This window comes from Rutidosis leptorrhynchoides, chromosome 3 (assembly GCF_046630445.1).
Source record: "Rutidosis leptorrhynchoides isolate AG116_Rl617_1_P2 chromosome 3, CSIRO_AGI_Rlap_v1, whole genome shotgun sequence".
Lineage (NCBI taxonomy): Eukaryota > Viridiplantae > Streptophyta > Magnoliopsida > Asterales > Asteraceae > Rutidosis > Rutidosis leptorrhynchoides.
In genome coordinates, this window is record NC_092335.1 from 492,413,922 (window position 1) to 492,435,413 (window position 21,492).

The following is a 21,492-nucleotide window of genomic DNA, read 5'->3' on the forward strand; positions in this document are numbered from 1 at the left end:
CTGATTAAGGATTTAAACTGTGACGCAGTTATCACTTCTGTCAACAATTACACCAGTTATCACTGTATGTAATCCACCCCTGTTTTAATTAGTTTATGAATATTAATTCATCCACTTGATCAGAATGAATAATCAATTACCCAACCCAATTGATTAATTAAATGATTATAACAGATTCCATATGAACATCACTAAATAGGACAACCATAATCATTATTAATTATTAGGTTAATTAATTTGAAGATAGGTTCGACAGACTCCAATGAGTTGTCACTCAATTAGACAATACCCCCCATCTATTAATAGTCAATAGTTCAATTTCCACAAGTGTCGGTCTTTTGCCCAAACCTTAATTATGGTACAAAATTCAATAACCCCGTCTTAATATTTTAGCCCAACATCACGATTACTTCGGCTCAAATAAGCATAATAATAACTTAGCTACGAGACATTAATGTAAAAAGGTTGAACATAACTTACAATGATTAAAAATAGCGTAGCGTTACACGGACAGAATTTCGACTTACACACTCAAATGATCTCTATCATAAATCTTATTATTATCATAATTTAAACTTAAAATTAAGATTATTGTTATATCTTATTACATTAACATTATGATAGAGATATAGAATATAGATATTGATAATTGATATTGATAATTGATCGAAGAAAAAAAGATCGGAGAAAAATTCTCCTCCCTTTCATCGAACGTAATATAGCCTTTTATAGGCAAATTAGAAATTGAATTTTCATTTACGACCCCTGAACTATGCTCAATTAACAACTTTTTATTATTTAATATTATTCTTATTATGAATTATTTAAATATTATATTTTATTCTTGTGCATAGTTGACTCGTAATTTTTACACCGTTGCGTCGAGCGTTGAGAGTTGGTTCATGTCCCGGTTCCGGATTTTCGAACGTCCTTTCGTATAATTTAATAACTTGTACTTTGCGTTTTGTAACTTGTACTCTTGTCATTTTTAGACGTTCTTCATCAATAATTTGAACCTTTTTGATTGTATCTTGTACATTTGAGCTTTTTGGACGTTTTGGTCTTTCAAATCTTCGTTTTTGTCTTTAAATCTTCATTTTCGAGCGATTTGCGTCTTTCGTCTTCGCACTTATTTATTTAACTATTACAACTAAAAATAAGGAAATTACATTTAAAAACTTTACATATTGGAACGATATTGCTACTAAATATATGTTCATTTGGAACACTATCAGTAATGTTGAGTCACAAATATTTTGAACTGTTTCATATATTCGTTGACCTTCCATCATTCCCGACGATTCACGGACAACTATTTGTAAAAAGATAACATATATATTTAATTAGATATTAATAATTTGAAATATAATTTAGAATATAATATAACATGATTATTAGGATATATATTGTAAAGTAAATAAAATAAAATGCTATTAATGGAAACTATAGAATATATAGATATATATAAATATGAATATAAATATTACTTATAAATATATAAAGTTATATTAAAACTATTTGTTTAAAAATATATAATATATTTGTTTTAGTAATTAACTTTGCTATTTTAAAACTGTTTACATATAGCAAGGGAATATAAATGATTTCGAGCTTAATTAGTAAACGTCAGTAACGCTCGGTTGACATTTCGTTAACGTTCATATAGATTTAATATAAGTTTATGATGGATTAAAATAAAACTTGAACTGTAAATCGATTACGAAGATTTTAGATTTGTTAAAAGTATTTTTATCATTTTAAGTTTAAATACTAGTACTCCGTACATATAAAATGGAACAGGAAATAAATAATTATAGAACCTTTTTGATCGGGTTTCAAACAGTTAATGAGTGAAATAATTAAATATATCTAACCTAAAAATTTGGGATTTTTAGGAACACTTTATTACATTAACTGTTTAAGCAATGGACCACGATATACTACCCGTGTGAAAGTGTCGGCAGAATAATAAGAGAATTATACCCAGCTGCTATACTGTACTCATTCTGTTTCCTTTCAATTTAATCACAAGACCATAGGTTATTATTATATTATTATTATTAATTATTAAAGTAGATTAATTATTTATATATAGAAAGATAGATAGTGAAATGCAGAGATAAATATAGGTATATGAATATTAATGCAATCCAATCACCATCTCCTTGCAAACTCACACAACCACCGGTACCACCGGCCAACACTCATGCAACCACCATCAACTATGATCCACCATGGGAGACACCATAAACCACCATGACTATCGAAACCATCAAAACCCATTTTGATATTTTTCTGTTTTCGTTCAAAAACAACCATCATCATCACCACACTTCCATCACCGGTTGCCACCACCACCTTCATCGACCTCCCTCACCACCACAGCCCAATCAAAACACCATAAACAAACCTGCAACTACCTTCTTTTTCTCCCTTTCTCTCTCTACGTCTCTCCCTCTCTCTTTCTTTTTCTGCAAATCGCGATTGCCACCACTGTTGTGTTCTGTTGCAGCTGAAAACTATCACAACCACCACCTACAGCCGCTATTCTTCTGTTGTTGTTACCGTCGAGAACCACCTCAGGACTGCTGCATACTGTTTTCTATTTTGATCGGATAAAACAAGGACTGTTGCAACGTTGCAGCTGCTACTGCTTCATTGTTTCTGTTTTTTTGTTTCTATTCTGTTTTATAACGATGATGGAAATGATAATGGCGATGGCGAAATGAAAATGATGATGATTTGAAGTTAACGATGATAATTATGTATGATGATGAGAACGATGATGTGTGATGATATCACGATGATGATAATGATAATCGTGATGATGGTATGATGATGTAGATGATAATGCGTAGGATAACGTGAAGATGATAGATGATATGGAGATGACGATGAATAGTTGGGTTGTGAAGAATATGAAAACAGAATGAAGGTTTAATAAAATTAAGTTGTAACTAAATTCATAAACGAGTTGTAGAGCAGTTGGTCCGACATGGTGACGGGTAACCGAGAGGTCACGAGTTCGAAACCAGTAGTCTGCGTATATAAATATATATTTTTTCTCTCTCTCTTCAATTAGATGTCTTAAGAACTTGGGGAATCAAATTGGGCCGAAACTATAAAACCTCTGTTGGGCTTATTCAATTACTATGATGGGTTTCATTATAATTAAATGGTGGGCTTTGAATTGTTGGGCCGTGTTTGATGGAGTGTTGGGCCGAGATTGATTTAAAACAATTAAGTATAGGAGATGATTAAGAAAGGTAACGAAATCGGTTACAGAGGAGTGGTCAGATGAGTGTTCGGGTAATCGAGAGGTCTTGGGTTCGAGCCTTGTTGTGGGCATTCTTTTTTGGAAAAGCTTTAGAAAAAGGGTATACCCTTTTATACTTCATTTTTTTTATTTATTATTATCATTATTATTATTATTATTATTATTATTATTATTATTATTATTGTTATTATTATTATTATTGTTATTGTTATTGTTACTGTTATTAATATTAATATTATAGTTATTATTGTTATTAATATTACTAATATATGTAGTATGTAACAACTATTATTATTATTAGGTATTAGTAAGATTATGATTAATATTACTAACACTTTACTATTATGTAACATTATTATAAATATGTTATTATTAGTATCATTAATAACAATAGAAGTACTATTAAAATTAAGATTATTATTATAAATGTTATTATGAAAATATTACGAACTATTATTAATATTAGTATTAATATCATTTATGTAATTAATAGTATTATCATTATCAATAAAATTATTATTATTATTATTATTATTATGAGTAAATCCTTGTTATCAAAACTAACATTTTTTTACAGCTAAATATTTTGTACATAAAATATACTCTTTACATATACTAAAAGTACATTAATATTCATATACAATATATCAAACATATTAATAGTATTTACATAAATACTTACATATAACCAACTAAGGATATTAAATATAATACTGATCATATAATATATTTAGATATATTGACACAACCAAATATATAAAAATATTTATCATTTATATATATATATATATATATATATATATATATATATATATATATATATATATATATATATATATATATATATATATATATATACAAAATAAATAAATATAACATATAAGTTAAATATATCACATATATCTAAATAACATAATATAACAAGTATATTATTAATAACAAATTATATATATATATATATATATATATATATATATATATATATATATATATATATTGTTCAATTACAAATATGCGTGTTAATATATATATACAACTGATATAGGTTCGTGAATCCGAGGCCAACCCTGCATTGTTCAGTTGTTCAATATAGTCATATGTATTTTTACTACAAAATACATTAGGTGAGTTTCATTTGTTCCCCTTTTACTCTTTACATTTTTGGGGCTAAGAATACATGCAAATGCTTTATTAACTGTTTTACAATAATTATATGCGTGAGTTTCATTGATTCCCTTTTTACTCTTTACATTTTTGGGCTGAGAATACATGCAAATGTTTTATTAACTGTTTTACAATATTTATATGCGTAAGTTTCATTTACCTTTTTACCCTTTATATTTTTGGGCTGAGAATACATGCACAATTTTTATAAATGTTTTTACGAAATAGACACAAGTAATCAAAACTACATTATATGGTTGAATGATCGAAATCGAATATGCCCCTTTTTATTAAGTCTGGTAATCTAAGAATTAGGGAACAGACACCCTAATTGACGCGAACTCTAAAGATAGATCTATCGGGCCCAACAAGTCCCATCCAAAGTACCAGATGCTTTAGTACTTCGAAATTTATATCATGTCCGAAGGAGGATCCCGGAATGATGGGGATATTCTTATATGTATATTGTGAATGTCGGTTACCAGGTGTTCAATCCATATGAATGATATTTTTGTCTCTATGCATGGGACGTATGTTTATGAGAAATGGAAATATGAAATCTTATGGTCTATTAAAATTATGAAATGATTATTTATGATAAACCAATGAACTCACCAACCTTTTGGTTGACTCTTGAAAGCATGTTTATTCTCAGGTACGAAAGAAATCTTCCGCTGTGCATTTGCTCATTTTATAGATATTACATGGAGTCATTCATGGCATATTTCAAAAGATGTTGCATTCGAGTCGTCGAGTTCATCAAGATTATTATTAAGTCAATTATAGTTGGATATATTATGAAATGGTATGCATGCCTGTCAACTTTCGATGTAATGAAAGATTGTTTTTTTTTTTAAAAATGAATGCAATGTTTATAAAATGTATCATATAGAGGTCAAGTACCTCGCGATGTAATCAACTGTTGTGAATCGTTTATAATCGATATGGACTTCGTCCGGATGGATTAGGATGGGTCCTTTCACTTGAGGCGGCTTAACCTCATGTTCACATAGGTAGTTTTCTTTTAATCTTGCTCCCGCGATGCAATTTTTCAAGAAAACTATTAAGAAGTATCAAACTTCACCCTTCTTTATCTCACGGGTCCGAACACATACTTTGGGATCATATATTGAATGTGTTCCAATCTTTAGATAGTAGGCTTTCCTCATTGAATTCAGCTCCTAGCGTTGTACTATAAGGGAATTGGGTATCCCACTATGGAAGATTTAAATGGACTTCAATCCCGCAACATTAGCCAACTTGTGCGCACTACCGGCTAATGCTTTTATCAAGTGATTTAGTCAAAGTTGTTGTAATCCAACAAAATCCGCATACATCAATTCATTCGTGATAACATCACGAAACACAATTTGTCTAAGGCATAAGTGTCTAGCTAGACTTTCACTTGTACATTCAAACACATGCCTTAGTCACGTGACATCCCATAACTAGGGATCACCATGAACTTTCATCTCATTCATTATTACTTCAATCAATTTCCTTTCTTTTGCAATCCTTTAAACCAAGGATTTACCAAGTTCTTACTATATCATAAAAAACTTATGAGTACTCAAATCAATTGATTGATTAGTTCTTGCATATGTCCACCTTTCACAAATAATCAATGTAACCTATAATTCATACACCCTTGATAATGTATCCCCATTATCCTTGTGTACAAATATTACCATTACATTAGAGGTGAGATTATAATTATAAACATACCTTATCCAATCTACTTCTAGAACCAAAAAGTTATGGCAACAAGTTTATAATATCAATAATCTCAACATCAACCTTTTGATCCAAGATACCTCATCTATACGAAGTGTAAAATCCAACAACTTTTAGATGTATAATCCTCTTAATCAATTGTAAACTCAATACAATTTAATATGCTTTAACAATTTCACATTGTGAATTAAACCGTAGTCCATGATTGGCTTTTACAAGTATTAAAGTACTTAAGCTCCATCACAATGAATTTCACTAGACCATGCTTAATCTTTCTAACACATATGCTATATTGGTCACTTGATGTAATCACATACATCACACTACCAATTTTCAAAGCATAAACAATGTTCAATACCATACCGGTATTTGTTATCAATTTTACAACTTGTAATCCTCATTTCATATTAGAGCATATTCATTTCACTAACTTGTACCATTTCGATAAATCATCAAATGGTTAATGGACATGTTTCACCAATGAACAAATATTTCATGGACATTTATTTGGCAAAAAAAAAAACAGTCACCTTACAATCATACAATGTTGTCTTGTGACTTTTTCATGGATTATTACCACCCGTAAACAATCTAACAATTGTTACCAATTAATCCATTGTCTTACCAACAATCACAATTATTAATAACCCATAGGGTCTCCATGTCAATGTTTAATATTTTTTAACACTTCATACATGCATTGCATCATCATATACACTAACACGGATGTACATGTACAGCGTATATAGGATACATATCCGATCACGATTACCAATTGAACCATTGTGATCCAACAACCAACCACAATTACCTTTAACAATCTACAACTATCAATTAATCACATAAAGTAACTACCAAGTGACTTCTTATTAATTGATTTGATGCTTATCAATAAATAAAAGGATGTTAAATCAATTGTGTGTTCTTTGCATGCATACATCCCTTATGTAAATTGCAAACATAAATATTATATATAGCTTCTCGAATATGTAATTTCTGGATTTGTATATTCGACAAATTGCCTAAGCAATTTTAATGCCATGAAAGGATGAAATTATTTCAACCGTTCTCGGTTCAAAGATTCCTTTAATTGAAAGGTTTATTGTTCTTTTTGTTAACATCCTTTCCGTGCATCATGACGATTGAATTTACGGTGTTAAAACACCATTCAATTAATGCTACCATTCATGTATTCATGCAATTAAAACAACCATTGACATGCATCATAATTTTAAGGGAATTAAACTGCTACTAAATATATCATGCAATACTTTGATCCATGCAAATTAATTCATTATAAAATGCATAATGATACATATTTTGGCAGACATATTTATTAAATCATTTATGATCATAACCACATGTTGCCCGAATCGTGTATCAATGTTGACTTCATCAATTGGCAACAATTTATATACGTCTTGAATTTCGGTGATCATAAATCATGAAACAACTATTTTATATTCACTTCAGTAAACACAAAACAATTGTTTAAAGTTAATTGAAGAATGCGTACCGTACTTGTAGTATTATTTGATCGTCAACGATCTGACCAACCCTTTCACCTTTTGTACACATCCAATTCGTAGCCCATAAAATACATAAATTTTCTGCCATCTTATTCAAAACCATTCCTTCAAACTTCACACCAAATTGAAAGTCTTTTCTTTCACCGTTTCTCCGAACATAGTAATCACAAATATTCGATTAGAATGTTATGTATCGGGGTTGTAAGTAAACATTCGTTCCTGAAACGGTAATGACTCCGGATTGATCTTTGAATCGTGTGAACACTTTCCTAATCGAATATTTCGACCCACTTAGCCACGGGTTGCACGAAGTTTCGATTGGGATAAGACAAAGATGAATTGATGTCTTGGCTAAAAGAAATCAACTCCACAATTGCAGAGAATATAGTTCTATTTGTTTGTGTTGAAAGTGTGCTAGAAAAGATTAAAAATCTGGAACCTTTTTCAAATACACAAAGGGTGTATTTATAATGGGTCAAAAGGTTTGATGAAAAGTCACAACATTTGATTCATACCCACTAGTGACTTGAAAATTAATATTCATGATTTTAGACTTAAAATGGTCTAAAAACATATGCCCTGGAACAACCCCAAAACGTTTGGGGGTTCAAATGCGCCTTTTGGATTGAAAATGCACCTTTTCAGCGATTTCAGTGTTAAGCCGCACCGCGGGCCCAGGAGCCGCGTCGCAGGCTAACAAAGCACCACACTTCCAAACATGCCAAAACTCTCGACCTCAAAATCACGCTTTAAGCCGCGCCGGGGGCCCAGGAGCCCCGCCGCGGCTTAAAGCTACTACACACCAAAATTAAGTTTAAACTTATTTTCAAGCGTGTTTAGCCTTTCAAGTCGCATTTCGCATTTCTAATGTTCCAAACATTATTTTCAAGCTCACTAACATAACCTCAAACCATTTTACACTTTACGAACGTGTACTCCACACTCTTCAAATCCGTGTAGCGTTTCAATGGTTCGAGCACTTTCAACTTAGTAATCCAATCACTAAAACGACATGTTGGATCATGCTAAAATCACCAACATTTAAGTGTATCCATATGCTAAAGTTCGAGGTTTGGTGTATTTATATATTAAAAGTATACATTTTGCACCCATTTTTTTTGTTTACTCAAATTTTTAACATTTTGCATTCGTTGAATAAAAATAAATGATCCACCGCTTGTTGACATATTCGAGAACTAGTTGGCCTACTCGAATAACATTTACAACCACACTCATATTCGTTATATATATATATATATATATATATATATATATATATATATATATATATATATATATATATATATATATATATATATATATATATATATATATATATATATATATATTATATATATTCAATTTGAGAAAATGAAATTGAATGGTGATTTGGCAATAGAGGCATGAACAATAAAATCCTTCAATTTCAATTTTAAAATGCGATTCTTTTACTATTTACTATAAATAATAAATATCGTACTTATATGAAACAAAAGCAATGCTGGATGAATGATCATGTGGATACTTAACAAGCTAATGGTCGAGGGCTTGAAACGTGAAATAAATTCGATTTATTTAGACTGTAAATAATAAAAGGCGTAATTATATAACAAAAACAATATTGAAGGAGTGGTCATGAAGTTCTTATCAAGATAATGGTCGCTAGTTATAACCTAGGATTGTTTTTTTTCAAATCGCTTGCTTTTGTTGTTTTATAAAAATCACCGCCACAATGCGCAACTAACTTAACACTTGTCTGATTAAACTATAATGAAAAATCGAATGACAGTTTTCTTGAATTCTTGTAATTAGTGTATAACACTTTTTTTTTTCCTTTCAACCCAACTGAACCTTCTATCCGTTTTATTCTTCTACGATTATATATATTTTCACTTAAACATGTATTTATTTGGTTATTGATAAATAAAATTGATATCGTGCCAAATGTAATACTTATATTTTTTTTTGAACGACTATTTGCATCAGCGTATCATTTATTTCAACGACACTCATCATTTGCACACACACGCTAGGAGGAAACTCTTCACACCCTTGGACACGGAGTACCCAGGTGCTTTGGACCGAACCTCGTAATACAGCCCGAAATGGAACTGCAAACGGGCCCATGTGATAAGCCCACAATATGAAACTTAGCACATGGATCCCTAGAAAACCTCCCCCCACAGGAATCGAACCCCCACCTAATCGTTATAGAACAAGGGGCTCGCCCACACTTGAGCTTCTACCACTCAGGCTACTGCCTCGGTGGTAAATGTAATACTTATATAATATTGATATTATATTTTCTTTTTGGCAAATTAATAAAAATTCATATAAAAACAAGATCGTTTTTCAAGAAAATGAACTCAATCAAAAGATACATCGAGTGATCGAAGAGGCTCGATCCTAGAAAGCGAGAACACGCTATAACTATCTAACACCGAGCCTCAACTACACCAAAAGAATAAACCGCGGACCGTACTAGAAAACAAAACCATAGACCAACTTACATCGTCAAAAAAAAAAAAACCAAAACGTGGCTAACAAAAATTGAAGACAAACAAACAAACTAAAGCAATAAACCAACGACACAAAGAAATATCCGCCATACGAAATGGGCTTCTTCAATTTTCCGTCTATCGTCTCTCGATCAATTATTTTTCCGCCCCTATTGACAATCTTATATGTTAAAACATTAGAGGATCCGTCACCAACAAAAATTTCCTCGAAAGGAGCAATTGTACCACGATCCTCGAGATCTTGGAAGAAACCATTCTTTTCCATATCGGGACCTGCATCCGAAGGGCAACTAACATTACCATCGACAAGGCCCTATTTGAATAAATTTTGGACTGCTTCGCTTATATCAGAAACATCCTCATTGTCAAACAAATTGTATGAACCCAAGGCGACTTTCTTTTTCTACCGTCTAAGTGAAACCTTTCGTTCGGCACCAACATAAAAAAAATTAATTTTCCTATTAAAAAGAAACCAAGCTTTGCATTAAACCTTCGCACTTAGGAATTAGGATACGTTCAATCACAATATCTTCGCCCGCCTCGACCAAATTCAACCGGGATAAACCTATCTTCGTTTTGACAAGGTGATACAATGCTTCGTTGAACATATTGCAAATTATGTATTACCACGAAACTTGAGAATTCCATTAGCAATAGGCACATATAACGGAACTACGGATCCGGAAGATTTCTTAACCATGTTTGAAGGACTTATGTGTTTACAGCACTGGGATGACGAAGCTGCATGTCATATGTTTCCTGTGGTTTTGTAGGAAATGGCTAGAGAATGGTTTTGCCATTTTTCCAGCAAGGAGCATAATAAGTTTTCTGGATTTAAGAGCCAAGTTTGTTATGCAATATCAAAGTTTGAGAAGTTGTACGTTAACCATCTAGATGCACACAAAATTAAAATGTATCGTGATGAATTTTTAAGCAACTTCATGAAACACTTTACCCTAGAGTGCCAGAAAATACCAGATAATCCTGGGAAATGATCGGGTGAGTGGGTTCCGACATTGTGTTCGAAACCCGTCAGTGACTCCTAACCGCCATTCAGAAAAAATGGGGAAAAAAATTGAAACTTGATTTCTACAGTGAATATGGTGAAACATTTAGAACAATGTTTCAAGCTTAAAAATCAAACGAGAAATGTCTATTGTAAAATTGTAAATCGAAAAAAGTCGGCATATTATTTGTTTTTGACAGTCATTACAACTTGCAAGAATGTTTGGCGTTTTGGATATCTTACCATATTTGATGTGTGTTAGTTACACGAGTATCATGTTAGTGTGCGTTGTACATGAAGAAACTGACATTTCACGTTGTACTTAAGTACTTAACTACTTTGAATCAAGAAACGAATACAGTATAAAATAGCTTGTAAGTGGCCAAAAGATCAATTTCATGGTTATATTTATAATCATCTTTAAGTTACTACATCACATTTGAATCATTACACAATAATCACAAAATTCTTGAACTTTATTGACAAGTAATAGCCAAAATAAATACAGAATTTGGGTATTTGTGATATAATCTTAAAGTCCCTACATTCTCATCTAATTTGTGAAGGATGTAATGGATGTCCTTTGTTAGTGACTTGGTGTTGTTCAAAGCTTCATTGTTGTCAGGTTGTGGAGTTTGTGTATAGTCGGTTTTGTTTGATGTAATCAATAACGTCATCGGAAGTTAAATATTTGACCGACAAACCTCGTGAAACGCAATCTCTGTTATTAAAAATACAGTCACCAAGTATCATGTGACAGCAAATAAGAAAAGGATGAAAGTAGTGCAGTTTAATGGCTACCTTACTAACGTTGAACTGATACGGTTGGGTACTATTTCATCTACTACTTCAATGTTATTCTGCATGACTTAGAACAAGATGTTATAATCGAAATATGAGCAACAAAATAGATATATACCATCATAAACCGATATATTTGGATTTGAAAGCCTAAGGCATAAATCCTCAACCAAAAAAAAAAAAAAAAATTTGGCATATCAAGTAAAGAAGATGTAGCAAATGAATGTGATCAAGCAGAGTGATTTTAGCATGCTACTATATTTTTAGTGAAAGAATGATGGTCCGTTACCTTGTATTCTGTTAATATTTGATCACGCGAGATGATTTTCTCAATGTCTTGACCTTCTCTCCGAATACAAACGACACCATAGTCTCTACATATTGTCCTGACCTGTAATCAAAAGATCCATGTCTAGTCAATAAAACCGATCACAAAATTTTATGACTTATTTTGTTTGAATGTGTGTCTATTATTGCAACTTGTTTAGGGTCATAGAAAATTTTGTAAGTGACTGTAAGTTACAATTTGAAAAAAATTCGTATTTCAGTCAAAGTTTGACTTTTGGTCAAAGTCAATACCAGAGTCAAAGGTTGACTGATCAAAGTCAAATTCGATTTTGAAAAATTTGCTGCAGATAGCTTTGCGGTACACAATGTTCTTGGTAGAATCACAATTTTATGTATAACATAGATCGAATTTACCTGTTCGGGTATCCAAGCACCAGGAATCGCAAATGATTCTAGTAGATCAGATCCACAAACAAGCATGACTTTCAGGAATTCTACAATTCGGTAACCGATTTAATACTCAAATATCTATTTATTGATTAGGACAAATTACAAAGATACAAAATGTCAATCATGAAGCTTATCATAATAAATTAAATATTAATATTAAAATATTAATATGTAGCTGTAGATAGTAGACCATACCACTAGGTATCAACCCGTTATCGCAAAAGAAGCTCCTGATTCTTGACAACACTGTCAATGAGCGCTGAAACGACGTTTGCTTTGCCTAAAACATAATAAATAGCTCAATAAGTACAAAAAAAGGAGGGCCTTTATAAAACAAAGAGTTGGAATTTAAAGGGAAACGGTATCAAACAATGTACGATCAATAAACACAGAAATGGATTCTATGTTTAATCTGCTTAAAGTACATATCAACAAATAGACTATAAATTGAAACGAACTTCCATTTCACAATTAGTCCATTACAAGGCGTTTAATGCTACTACAGTCATTATGACACCACACTAAAGATATAATACAATGTTCATAGATGTTCAAGTTTCTTACCTCCCAGCTATCCACCATTATGAAATCGGAACTATTGCAAGCAAGTTGGCACATTGTAATTCGATGTTCAGCTGGTATGAGACCCTACAAACATATTATAAAATATAAAACAAAAAGCTCATGCACAACGAGTACAAATTATTGTTTAGTCAAACAGAATCCACATACCTTTTTCTTGTATGCATCATTAACAGGCGACATGTAACCTCCAACAACATGAAACCCTTTTGAGTTGAGTGCATCTCTCGCCAATTCTAAGCATGGAAAATATGAGGAGTTAGCAATAGTAAGGTGTCGTTTGTTTTTCGGTCTGTAGACCTTATTATATCTTATGTCTGCGGACTGGCAGATATTTTTACTGCAAACTGTTTGTTTTTCTGAAGACATAAGATAAAATAATATCTTATTCTGTCTACTATCTCGCGGACTTGGAAATGTGCTTCTAAGTGTTGCATACGGGATTAAGTTATTTTGTAGACATAAAAACAAACAGTCTTCAGTATTCAGCATACAGACCTTTAGACAGTGGCGGATCATTAGAGGGGCAGGGAGGGGCGTTGGCCCTCCCAAAGTTCTGAACAAGTAGCTTATATATTTGATTTGTTTTAGAAGGAAAAAAAAGAAGCTTAGGTTCAATTTTAATGGAAAGTTTCGGCAACTGCAAATAGGCTCTATTGAGTCGACAGCAGTCGTCGATTTATTGGCGACTTGACTGACTCTTAGAGCCTAAATTAAATTCTAGGCATGAGTTAAAACCCATGGAAATTTGATTCTACCATTTTCATGGCGTCTACTTATTTTTATTTTATTATATTTTATTTTTTAAAAAAAACTTTTTCCTACTTAAAGGTCGGAGGTCCTCTCGGAAGCAATCTCTTTATCCGTCGAATAGAGAGAGGGATGACTTTCTCTACTTTTGAGAGTGTTTCACTCTGGGTGGAGAAATGACTTGTCTTTATTCTCGGATAGGGGAAGGATTGTCTACATCTCACCTCCCCCATACACCACTCATGTGGTATTGGGTTTTGTTGTTGTTGTTGTTGTTGTTTCGGCAACTGCAACTGTAATTATAAAAATGGTGATAGTGATGAAGAAAGAGGTAAGAAATAGGAAGTGGGGTCCTGTACTTTCAACTCTTTTACCAAACAACTCCTTTAAGTTTACTTTGAAGGTCACTTTTAACCTTATAAATTTAACCTTACAATTTTAAAATATTGCTCCCACTTGTAAAATAAAATATAGTAAAAAATACGGAGTAATGAATGAAGGGATAGTAAGTAGTAACTCACATTAAAAACAAATTTTAACAATATGTTCCAAAATTCATAATACGCTATGTTAATTTTACTTAATAATTAAACTAAGTTGGATGACTAAATAACCAAAGTTAAAATGTATATGATTATTATATATTATATATTATGTTCAATAAACTACATATTTTTCAAGCAAAGATTCATCAAAATATAACGATAGATTTTTTGTCAAACAATATTTCACGCTAAAATATTTTTGGCCCTCTCAAGAAATTTGTTCAAGATCCGCCACTGCCTTTAGACCACATCTTCTTTACAGATCTTCAGAAAAAATCTTAAAAAACAGCACCTAAAACTTTGACTTAAATAGAATCCCACTTTTGGTCATCATATGTAGTCAAGTTACTAAAGATTTATAACATGAAGTTAATAAACAAGCAACTAACATACCAAAAAGGCGCAAGTGCATGAAGGTAGGAGGATTAAAGCTTCCAGTCGATACCAAAACTACATGCATTTCCCCACTGCATTCAGGAGTAACGGACTATTCACAATCATGTATACAGCTTTCACTAAAAGTTAATCAAATAACATAAATCAGTTATACTTACTTTGTGTTCACACGTGGCAAACCATCTTCATCCGTAGAATCTAATGACAACTTATCGAGTGGCAACACAACATCCATTTAATTTACCTGATATCTAACGGAAAACAAACTCACACACTTTCAACCCTAATGTAATATATACTTGAAGGTTAAGTTCAATTTACAGTCAGCAATCAGTAATCTGAAAATTTAATTATTTGGACCTTAAATAATAATAAAAAAAATCAAAACCTTAGAACACTCAAATGAATGCAGATTAGACGCATAATAACCAAACACCGCTTTGATTCGATATGTGTAATCGAATAGTTTGTAACTATTTTCATAACAAATCAGCATCCATAAAACCCTAGTTTATATATATTTACATAGCAGCAAATTTATGGAAGAAAAAATAATCAGTAATTCGTGAAAAAGGGCAGGAACAAACCTGTTGTCGGCTCTCGGCGTGATTCCGGCGAGAGACTACTGCCTGCGTGGGGGAAAGTCTCCGGCGACTGAGGCTCAGGTGGACTATCCGTCGATCGGAAGGTATTGCTTTTCTTTATTACATAAACCGAAGTGTCCTCTGTTAAATTTTTTATTCTTTTGGGCAAGTTTTCGAAAATCGCAACACAGGGAGTACTCCGTCTGGACTTTGAGTACTCGGTTGGGACTATTTAGGAGTACTCGACAACTCGGGGTTAGTGGCGCTACCAGGATTTTTTTTCACTGGAGAAAAAAAAATTAAAACCGTAGCAATTTTTTTGGGCAAAATACGGAGGTTTTGGGGCAAAAAATGAGCTTTTTTAGGCAAAATTATGGAGGTTTTTGGGCTAAATTTGAAGGTTTGTGGGCAAAATTTGAAGGTTTTGGGGTAAAATTTGGAGATTTTTGGGCAAAGTCTGAAGGTTTCGGGGCAAAATATGTAGGTTTTGGGGCAAAAAAAAAAAAAATTCACCGGGGCAAAGTCGAAAAATTCAAAAAATTTACACTGAAAATTGCAAATTCACTGTGGGCGGCTGCCCCCGCTTGCCCCTGAATAAAACCGCCCGTGCTCGGGGTAGTACTCGGATATGTTGATCAAGTTTGACTTTGACCAATTTTGACCTAATTTTGATCTATTATCTTTATTATCTGAGTAATACCAAGTTTCGCCGATTTTTAACTAATTTTCCGATTAATCCCGAGTGTTGACCGAGTTTTCCTGATGTCAATTGCAGGCTGCTATTTTCTTTTTTCGTCTAAAGTGACAATTTTGATTGACAGATTTTGATTAAGCATACCATCCGAACCTTGTTATGCTGATTTAAGATTTCTTATATGCATAAAATTCATATGGAGATGAAGAGCCACCACGTTTTGCAATCGCTTAGTTATATAGGAATCTATTTTTGTGTTTATGCCGGTAAACAATATGCATAAAATTCATATGAACCTTACTTTTTTATAACAACTTCATCTCCTTCAACTTTTAACTTTTATTTCTTTCTTTTTCTTTGTAAAACATAAACTTTTATAAGATTTTCCTCTATTATATTTTTCAACTCTCCATCTTTTCATTGTTAGTATTAGTCGTTTAAATCTATTATATGTTGTTTGTTATAATTTTTCTAACGTTTTAACATTGTTTTAAAGTACAATTTTTATAATTTAAATATGTATAACAAATGTTCAATCCCATTGAAAAAAAGTTCTGGCTCCGTCATGTATACAAGGTTGTAGAGTCGTAGAGTACTCACTTCGGTTTTTAGAGAGCTCTGGGTCGAGTAATCAAACTCAGTCAAAATAATCAAACTTGGCTAAAACTTGGGATGATTAGACAAATCAGTCCAAATTGATTTAAAACTCAGGATTACATGGAAAATCTATCAAAAGTGAGTCAAAGTTAAACTTTGTCAACATCGAAGTATTCCCGAGTTGCCAAGTACTCCCTAAAAAGTTCCGGCCGAATACTTCCTTACTAACGAGATTTACAACCTTGTTAATACAGCAAACATATGAACACATTAAACATTAAACATATGAAGACGTTAAAACATTAAACACATGAACACATTATAAACAAAACAACTTAAAGCAAAATCCGGACTTCATTCAAAAAGGTCCAAAGTATGTCAACAAACACATCCCCTTTACATCTCCGTGTTAATACAATATGAAACTCAAAAACAAACAATCCATAATATAATAACTCTATGACATCAATCAAACCCACAACAACGAGAAAATTACTACAACCATAATCACCAAGTAGTGAATTGTGACACCAATCTTTGAAACAAAATTTGTATCATTATTACCCGCCGAATATCCACCTTCGGGTGTACTTGTAGTCAACACAACAACGATCCAATTGTCTTCAGAACCGATCCCAACACCAGTATACTTTGTATCGTTTAATGAGTTTGAGTATTGGGATTGTGTGTAGTTCGAAAGTACAAGGGTTGGGTCAAGGTTTGGTACGCACGCAGGGAGAATAGTTCCATCTCGTGTTGTTGTGACATTTAAATGACATTTGTTTAAAAGGTCTGGAAAGTTTGAAAATTCTGGCTCGGTACCTGGCACGGTGTTGGAACCAGTGGTGTTTGTGCAGGGTTGTTTTTTGAGTTGGTCGGCAATTTTATCAGCTAGGCATTTAGCACGGTCGTTTGTGGTTAGAGTTGTCAAGTTTAGGGTTGCTCTGTAACCATTGAGTCCTGAAAGAAGACTATCTTCTTCATCTGTAAAATGAAAAAAAAAAAAATAAAAAAAAAAAAATAAAAAATAAAAAAAATAAAAATAAAATTTGTTTAAATTCAATGATAAAAGTCAAACCATTAACTTATGAGAGGTGGCAACATGGGAGGGTCAGGACAGTTGAGAGTAAAATGGAATAAAAAAACTTGTTTTAATTCAATGTTTTATACTATACATAACATTATCTGATATAGGTTGGTATGAGAGGTGGCAACATGGGCGGGTCAGGATAGTTGAGTCGGCTTGAAACGGGTCATAATCATATGTAGTACATGTTGAAACGAGTGATCTTCTAGTATGTGTCAAATCAGCTTAAACACTTTCTTGATATATATTACTGGTAATATTTTAATTTTTAAGTTTTATATTAAACATATAAGAAGCAAAATAACCATCCAGGGATAGCCTGGGTAGCCACCAGAACTTCCAATGAAGCAAGAGGTCACGGGTTCGATTCTCTTCAAGGCAAATACATTGGGTCGAGCTCCATTTAGTGACTGATTGACTAGAGGATGCTTTGCCTGGTAGCGGTGGAGGCCTGGCTTGCCGTTTAACCGGGGTTTACCAACTAGAGGGGAGCCATTATGGCTCGTCGCTAGGGGTTCCTCGTAAAAAAAAAAAAAAAAAAACCACAAATCAATCAATATTTATTTTACTAAATGACAAGTCAATTGTTTGATAAGACAGATAAAATTAAATTTTCTCACCTAATCAATCAAGACAAACCAATTAACAAAAAATAACACTATTACCTTAAAGAATCAACTAGATCAAATTCCACAAATATATCATTTCAAGATCTTATTTTATATATAATATCATTAATTAATCTCACTGATACAAATCAAAAGTTAACTAATCAGATCTAAATCTCACATCATCTCATCAAACACATTAACATTATTAACTATACCAAATTACAGAAACTTCATTCACAAAAAAGATTGAAAAATAAAAGAAGTTAACTTCACTAACTAACTAGAAACCTAACTATTCTCATATATATCTGCAAAAGCATGATTTACAATGCTGAAATTTCTTTTCTTTTATATATATTAAAATAAATAAATTTAAGAAATGTAAGATGATGAGAGTAAACATACCATCACACTTTACTGCGTGGTTGATGCAAAAGATTGAATGAATAATGAGAGTTAGAATGATGTATCTTTGAAAATACGCCATCGCCATGTTTGGTTGGTCCGTGAAAGAAATGAAGAACAAAGATTGAGGATTTATAAGAAGTTGATGAAACTAGTGAAACGATGTCGTGTTATTCGGACATCACATCACTTTCAAGTTGTCGATCAAGTTTAAATGTTTGGCATGATTAGTCCACTGTATCTGATTTTGGTAAGAATTGGTCCTTATAGTTAATCTCTCGTATTACGTTAGGGAATTAATATTTCCAAAACTAAATACAAAAATATCCTTCAAATCACGTCTTACCCAATTTTTTTTTTAATTGAAGTTATTAGTAGGTATTTCTGGAAAATATAATCGTATAATGTAATGGTAGATCTATAAAAAATAAGTTTGAAATTAGATGGGTTTGTTGGGGTGTGTGTTATGGACTCGAATTAATTGAATTGGGTTACTCGAGTTCATGGCTATTATTCAAATTGCATCGATTGTTTTATATTGATAAAAAAGCTATTTAGTTCACTTATTAAGCGTCTCTCAAAAGGTGTTCACTTCTGATGTGAGTCATTTGACATATAAAAAATATTAAAACGTCCTTTATAGGTCGTTATATGCGAGATAGTTTGAGAGCGTGTATTAGCTTTGAATGAGTAAAAAAGTAGGCGTTTATTTTATTTAAATCCCTAAAAATAGGCATTTATCAGAAGTTTTTGTGTTGTATCATCAACCCTCCTATCCGGTACAAGTTTAAGAAAGTGGGTATTAATTTGAAAAAGTGTGCACATGCATTCATTTGTTTTAGGTGGTGCATATCTGATATCTCACAACCTTTTTTTCACAAAATTTTCACTATACCGTTACATCCCACAACATTATCACATTACAATCATCATTTTTTAAAAATCTTGACAATTTTAATACGTCACGATCACCATGACAAATGGTTTACCAACTTTCAGTTGTAACTGATGATGTGCGTAGCTCATCGAGCCAGAAGTTGAGCTAGTTCCGTGGGCTGTCTTTAAGTCTTCCTTCAAAATTCCAATTCCCTCTTATAGATAGAAGGGTTTTCAAGCAATTAGAGCATACAATCTATACCAGGTTTTTACATGCGGCTCACTCGCAGGGTTTTTTCCCTTACTGTCATCGGACGACGTGCAAAACCACCCTCCTAGGATTATCATCTCGGCTAGGATTATCACGATAACCATACCAGAGGTTAACTTCAATGAATTCCAAAAACCTCCTCTATTGCACCCGAGCATGTTTCTAACCCCCTTTATGATGAGTAACTTTTTTAATCAAAGAGTAAAATGATATTGATATTAAGATAAACATTGTCATCCTACCCATCATTTATACATTAAAAAAACAAAAACAAAAACAAAAAAAACAAAAAAACTTTGTGAATAAAAATGAAAACTGTATTCAAATAGTTATATGAATCTTACAAATACTTTAATAGGTAATGTTCACAAAATGATATTCCGTATGTCATAATGTATTTACCAATAGTATTTTTTTTAACAACAAAAATTTTATTACTAGCCACCCTCTAACAAGCTGCTAGAGGGGCAAACAAACGATCAATTACAATGGCTTTACATGCCAATCGTTCCAAGACAAATTACATTTACTTCTACAAGAAAGATAAGAAAATGAAAAATTAAAAATAAAATCAAATAACAATTGTTTCTTCATTTCTTCGCCAAGAAAAACAACATTATTCCTGAACCTCCAAATAATCCAAAGAAAGGACGCCACAATTGAATACAACTTGTTATTTGAGACTTCACTTGCTCTCCATTCATCAAACCATTCATTATGTTGATTAGTGATCCAATGATAATATTCAAATGTTAACCACTTTGTTTTGATGATGACACCAAGTCTTGTGTGCTTAAACAACGTATAAGAACAACACAAGTTCACAAGCCTACACAATCTCTAGAAAACGACCACTAAACAAAGCCGTTAAGTCAAAAGAGTCATTTGAAAAATACTGAAGGGGCACGGCTGGGTCCACGGTCGACCGCAGGTCGGACCGTGGGATGCCCTGTACCTTGGTTCCACGAAACAATGTACACGGTCTACTCCACGGTCATTCGTGGGTCGACCGTAGTTTCTCCTGTCCGGATTTTGATCGAATAATGTTTGACTACTTCGGGGCATCTATAATTTACAAAACTCATTTAAACATGCTTAGAATAGTTGCCTCCTTTATATCCAAATGAGTTTTGATCACTAAAACACTAATCTTGGTTAATCACACTTAATGACACTTTTAGCTTATGATCAATAAACACACAAGTATGGCTAAAAGTTCTTTTTCAAAAAGTATCTTTTTAAATCTAAATTAAAAGTAATGAAATACTTAAGATGGTCATTAAGTCCCAATTAAAGAGATGCTCTCCACTTGATTAACCATTAAGC

At 32.4% G+C, this 21,492-nt stretch overlaps 2 protein-coding genes across 3 annotated transcripts; both read right to left on the reverse strand.

Moving 5' to 3' along the window:
- Positions 1–11,616: 11,616 nt before the first annotated feature.
- On the reverse strand, positions 11,617–15,841 carry LOC139898195 (nicotinamide/nicotinic acid mononucleotide adenylyltransferase-like). Of its 2 annotated transcripts, none has more exons than XM_071880921.1 (10): positions 15,629–15,841; positions 15,200–15,285; positions 15,039–15,112; positions 13,501–13,586; positions 13,333–13,416; positions 12,964–13,048; positions 12,733–12,812; positions 12,320–12,421; positions 12,031–12,089; positions 11,617–11,950 (listed from the first exon to the last, which is right to left on the reverse strand). In XM_071880921.1, the coding sequence occupies exons 2-10, from the start codon at positions 15,274–15,276 to the stop codon at positions 11,851–11,853; spliced, it is 747 nt and encodes a 248-aa protein (XP_071737022.1). In that variant the 5' UTR covers positions 15,277–15,285; positions 15,629–15,841; the 3' UTR covers positions 11,617–11,850. The 2 variants fall into 2 exon arrangements, with proteins under 2 accessions (XP_071737022.1, XP_071737021.1); XM_071880920.1 differs by having other exon boundaries at positions 15,200–15,292.
- Positions 15,842–17,267: 1,426 nt separating this feature from the next.
- LOC139898196 (uncharacterized GPI-anchored protein At5g19250-like) lies at positions 17,268–19,107 on the reverse strand. The gene is made up of 2 exons (XM_071880923.1): positions 19,020–19,107; positions 17,268–17,900 (listed from the first exon to the last, which is right to left on the reverse strand). Exons 1-2 carry the CDS (start codon positions 19,105–19,107, stop codon positions 17,386–17,388), a joined length of 603 nt encoding a protein of 200 aa, XP_071737024.1. The 3' UTR covers positions 17,268–17,385.
- Positions 19,108–21,492: the final 2,385 nt, after the last annotated feature.

Excerpts from the sequence above, each read along its gene's own strand:
- LOC139898195 (XM_071880921.1), bottom strand. The coding sequence starts at position 15,276 with ATGGATGTTGTGTTGCCACTCGATAAGTTGTCATTAGATTCTACGGAT. Across the intron at positions 15,113-15,199 it reads TTGCCACGTGTGAACACAAA|TGGGGAAATGCATGTAGTTT; the intron begins GTAAGTATAACT and ends TCCTGAATGCAG. Across the intron at positions 12,813-12,963 it reads TAACGGGTTGATACCTAGTG|AATTCCTGAAAGTCATGCTT; the intron begins GTATGGTCTACT and ends ACCGAATTGTAG.
- LOC139898196 (XM_071880923.1), bottom strand. The coding sequence starts at position 19,107 with ATGGCGATGGCGTATTTTCAAAGATACATCATTCTAACTCTCATTATT. Across the intron at positions 17,901-19,019 it reads CCACGCAGTAAAGTGTGATG|ATGAAGAAGATAGTCTTCTT; the intron begins GTATGTTTACTC and ends TTCATTTTACAG.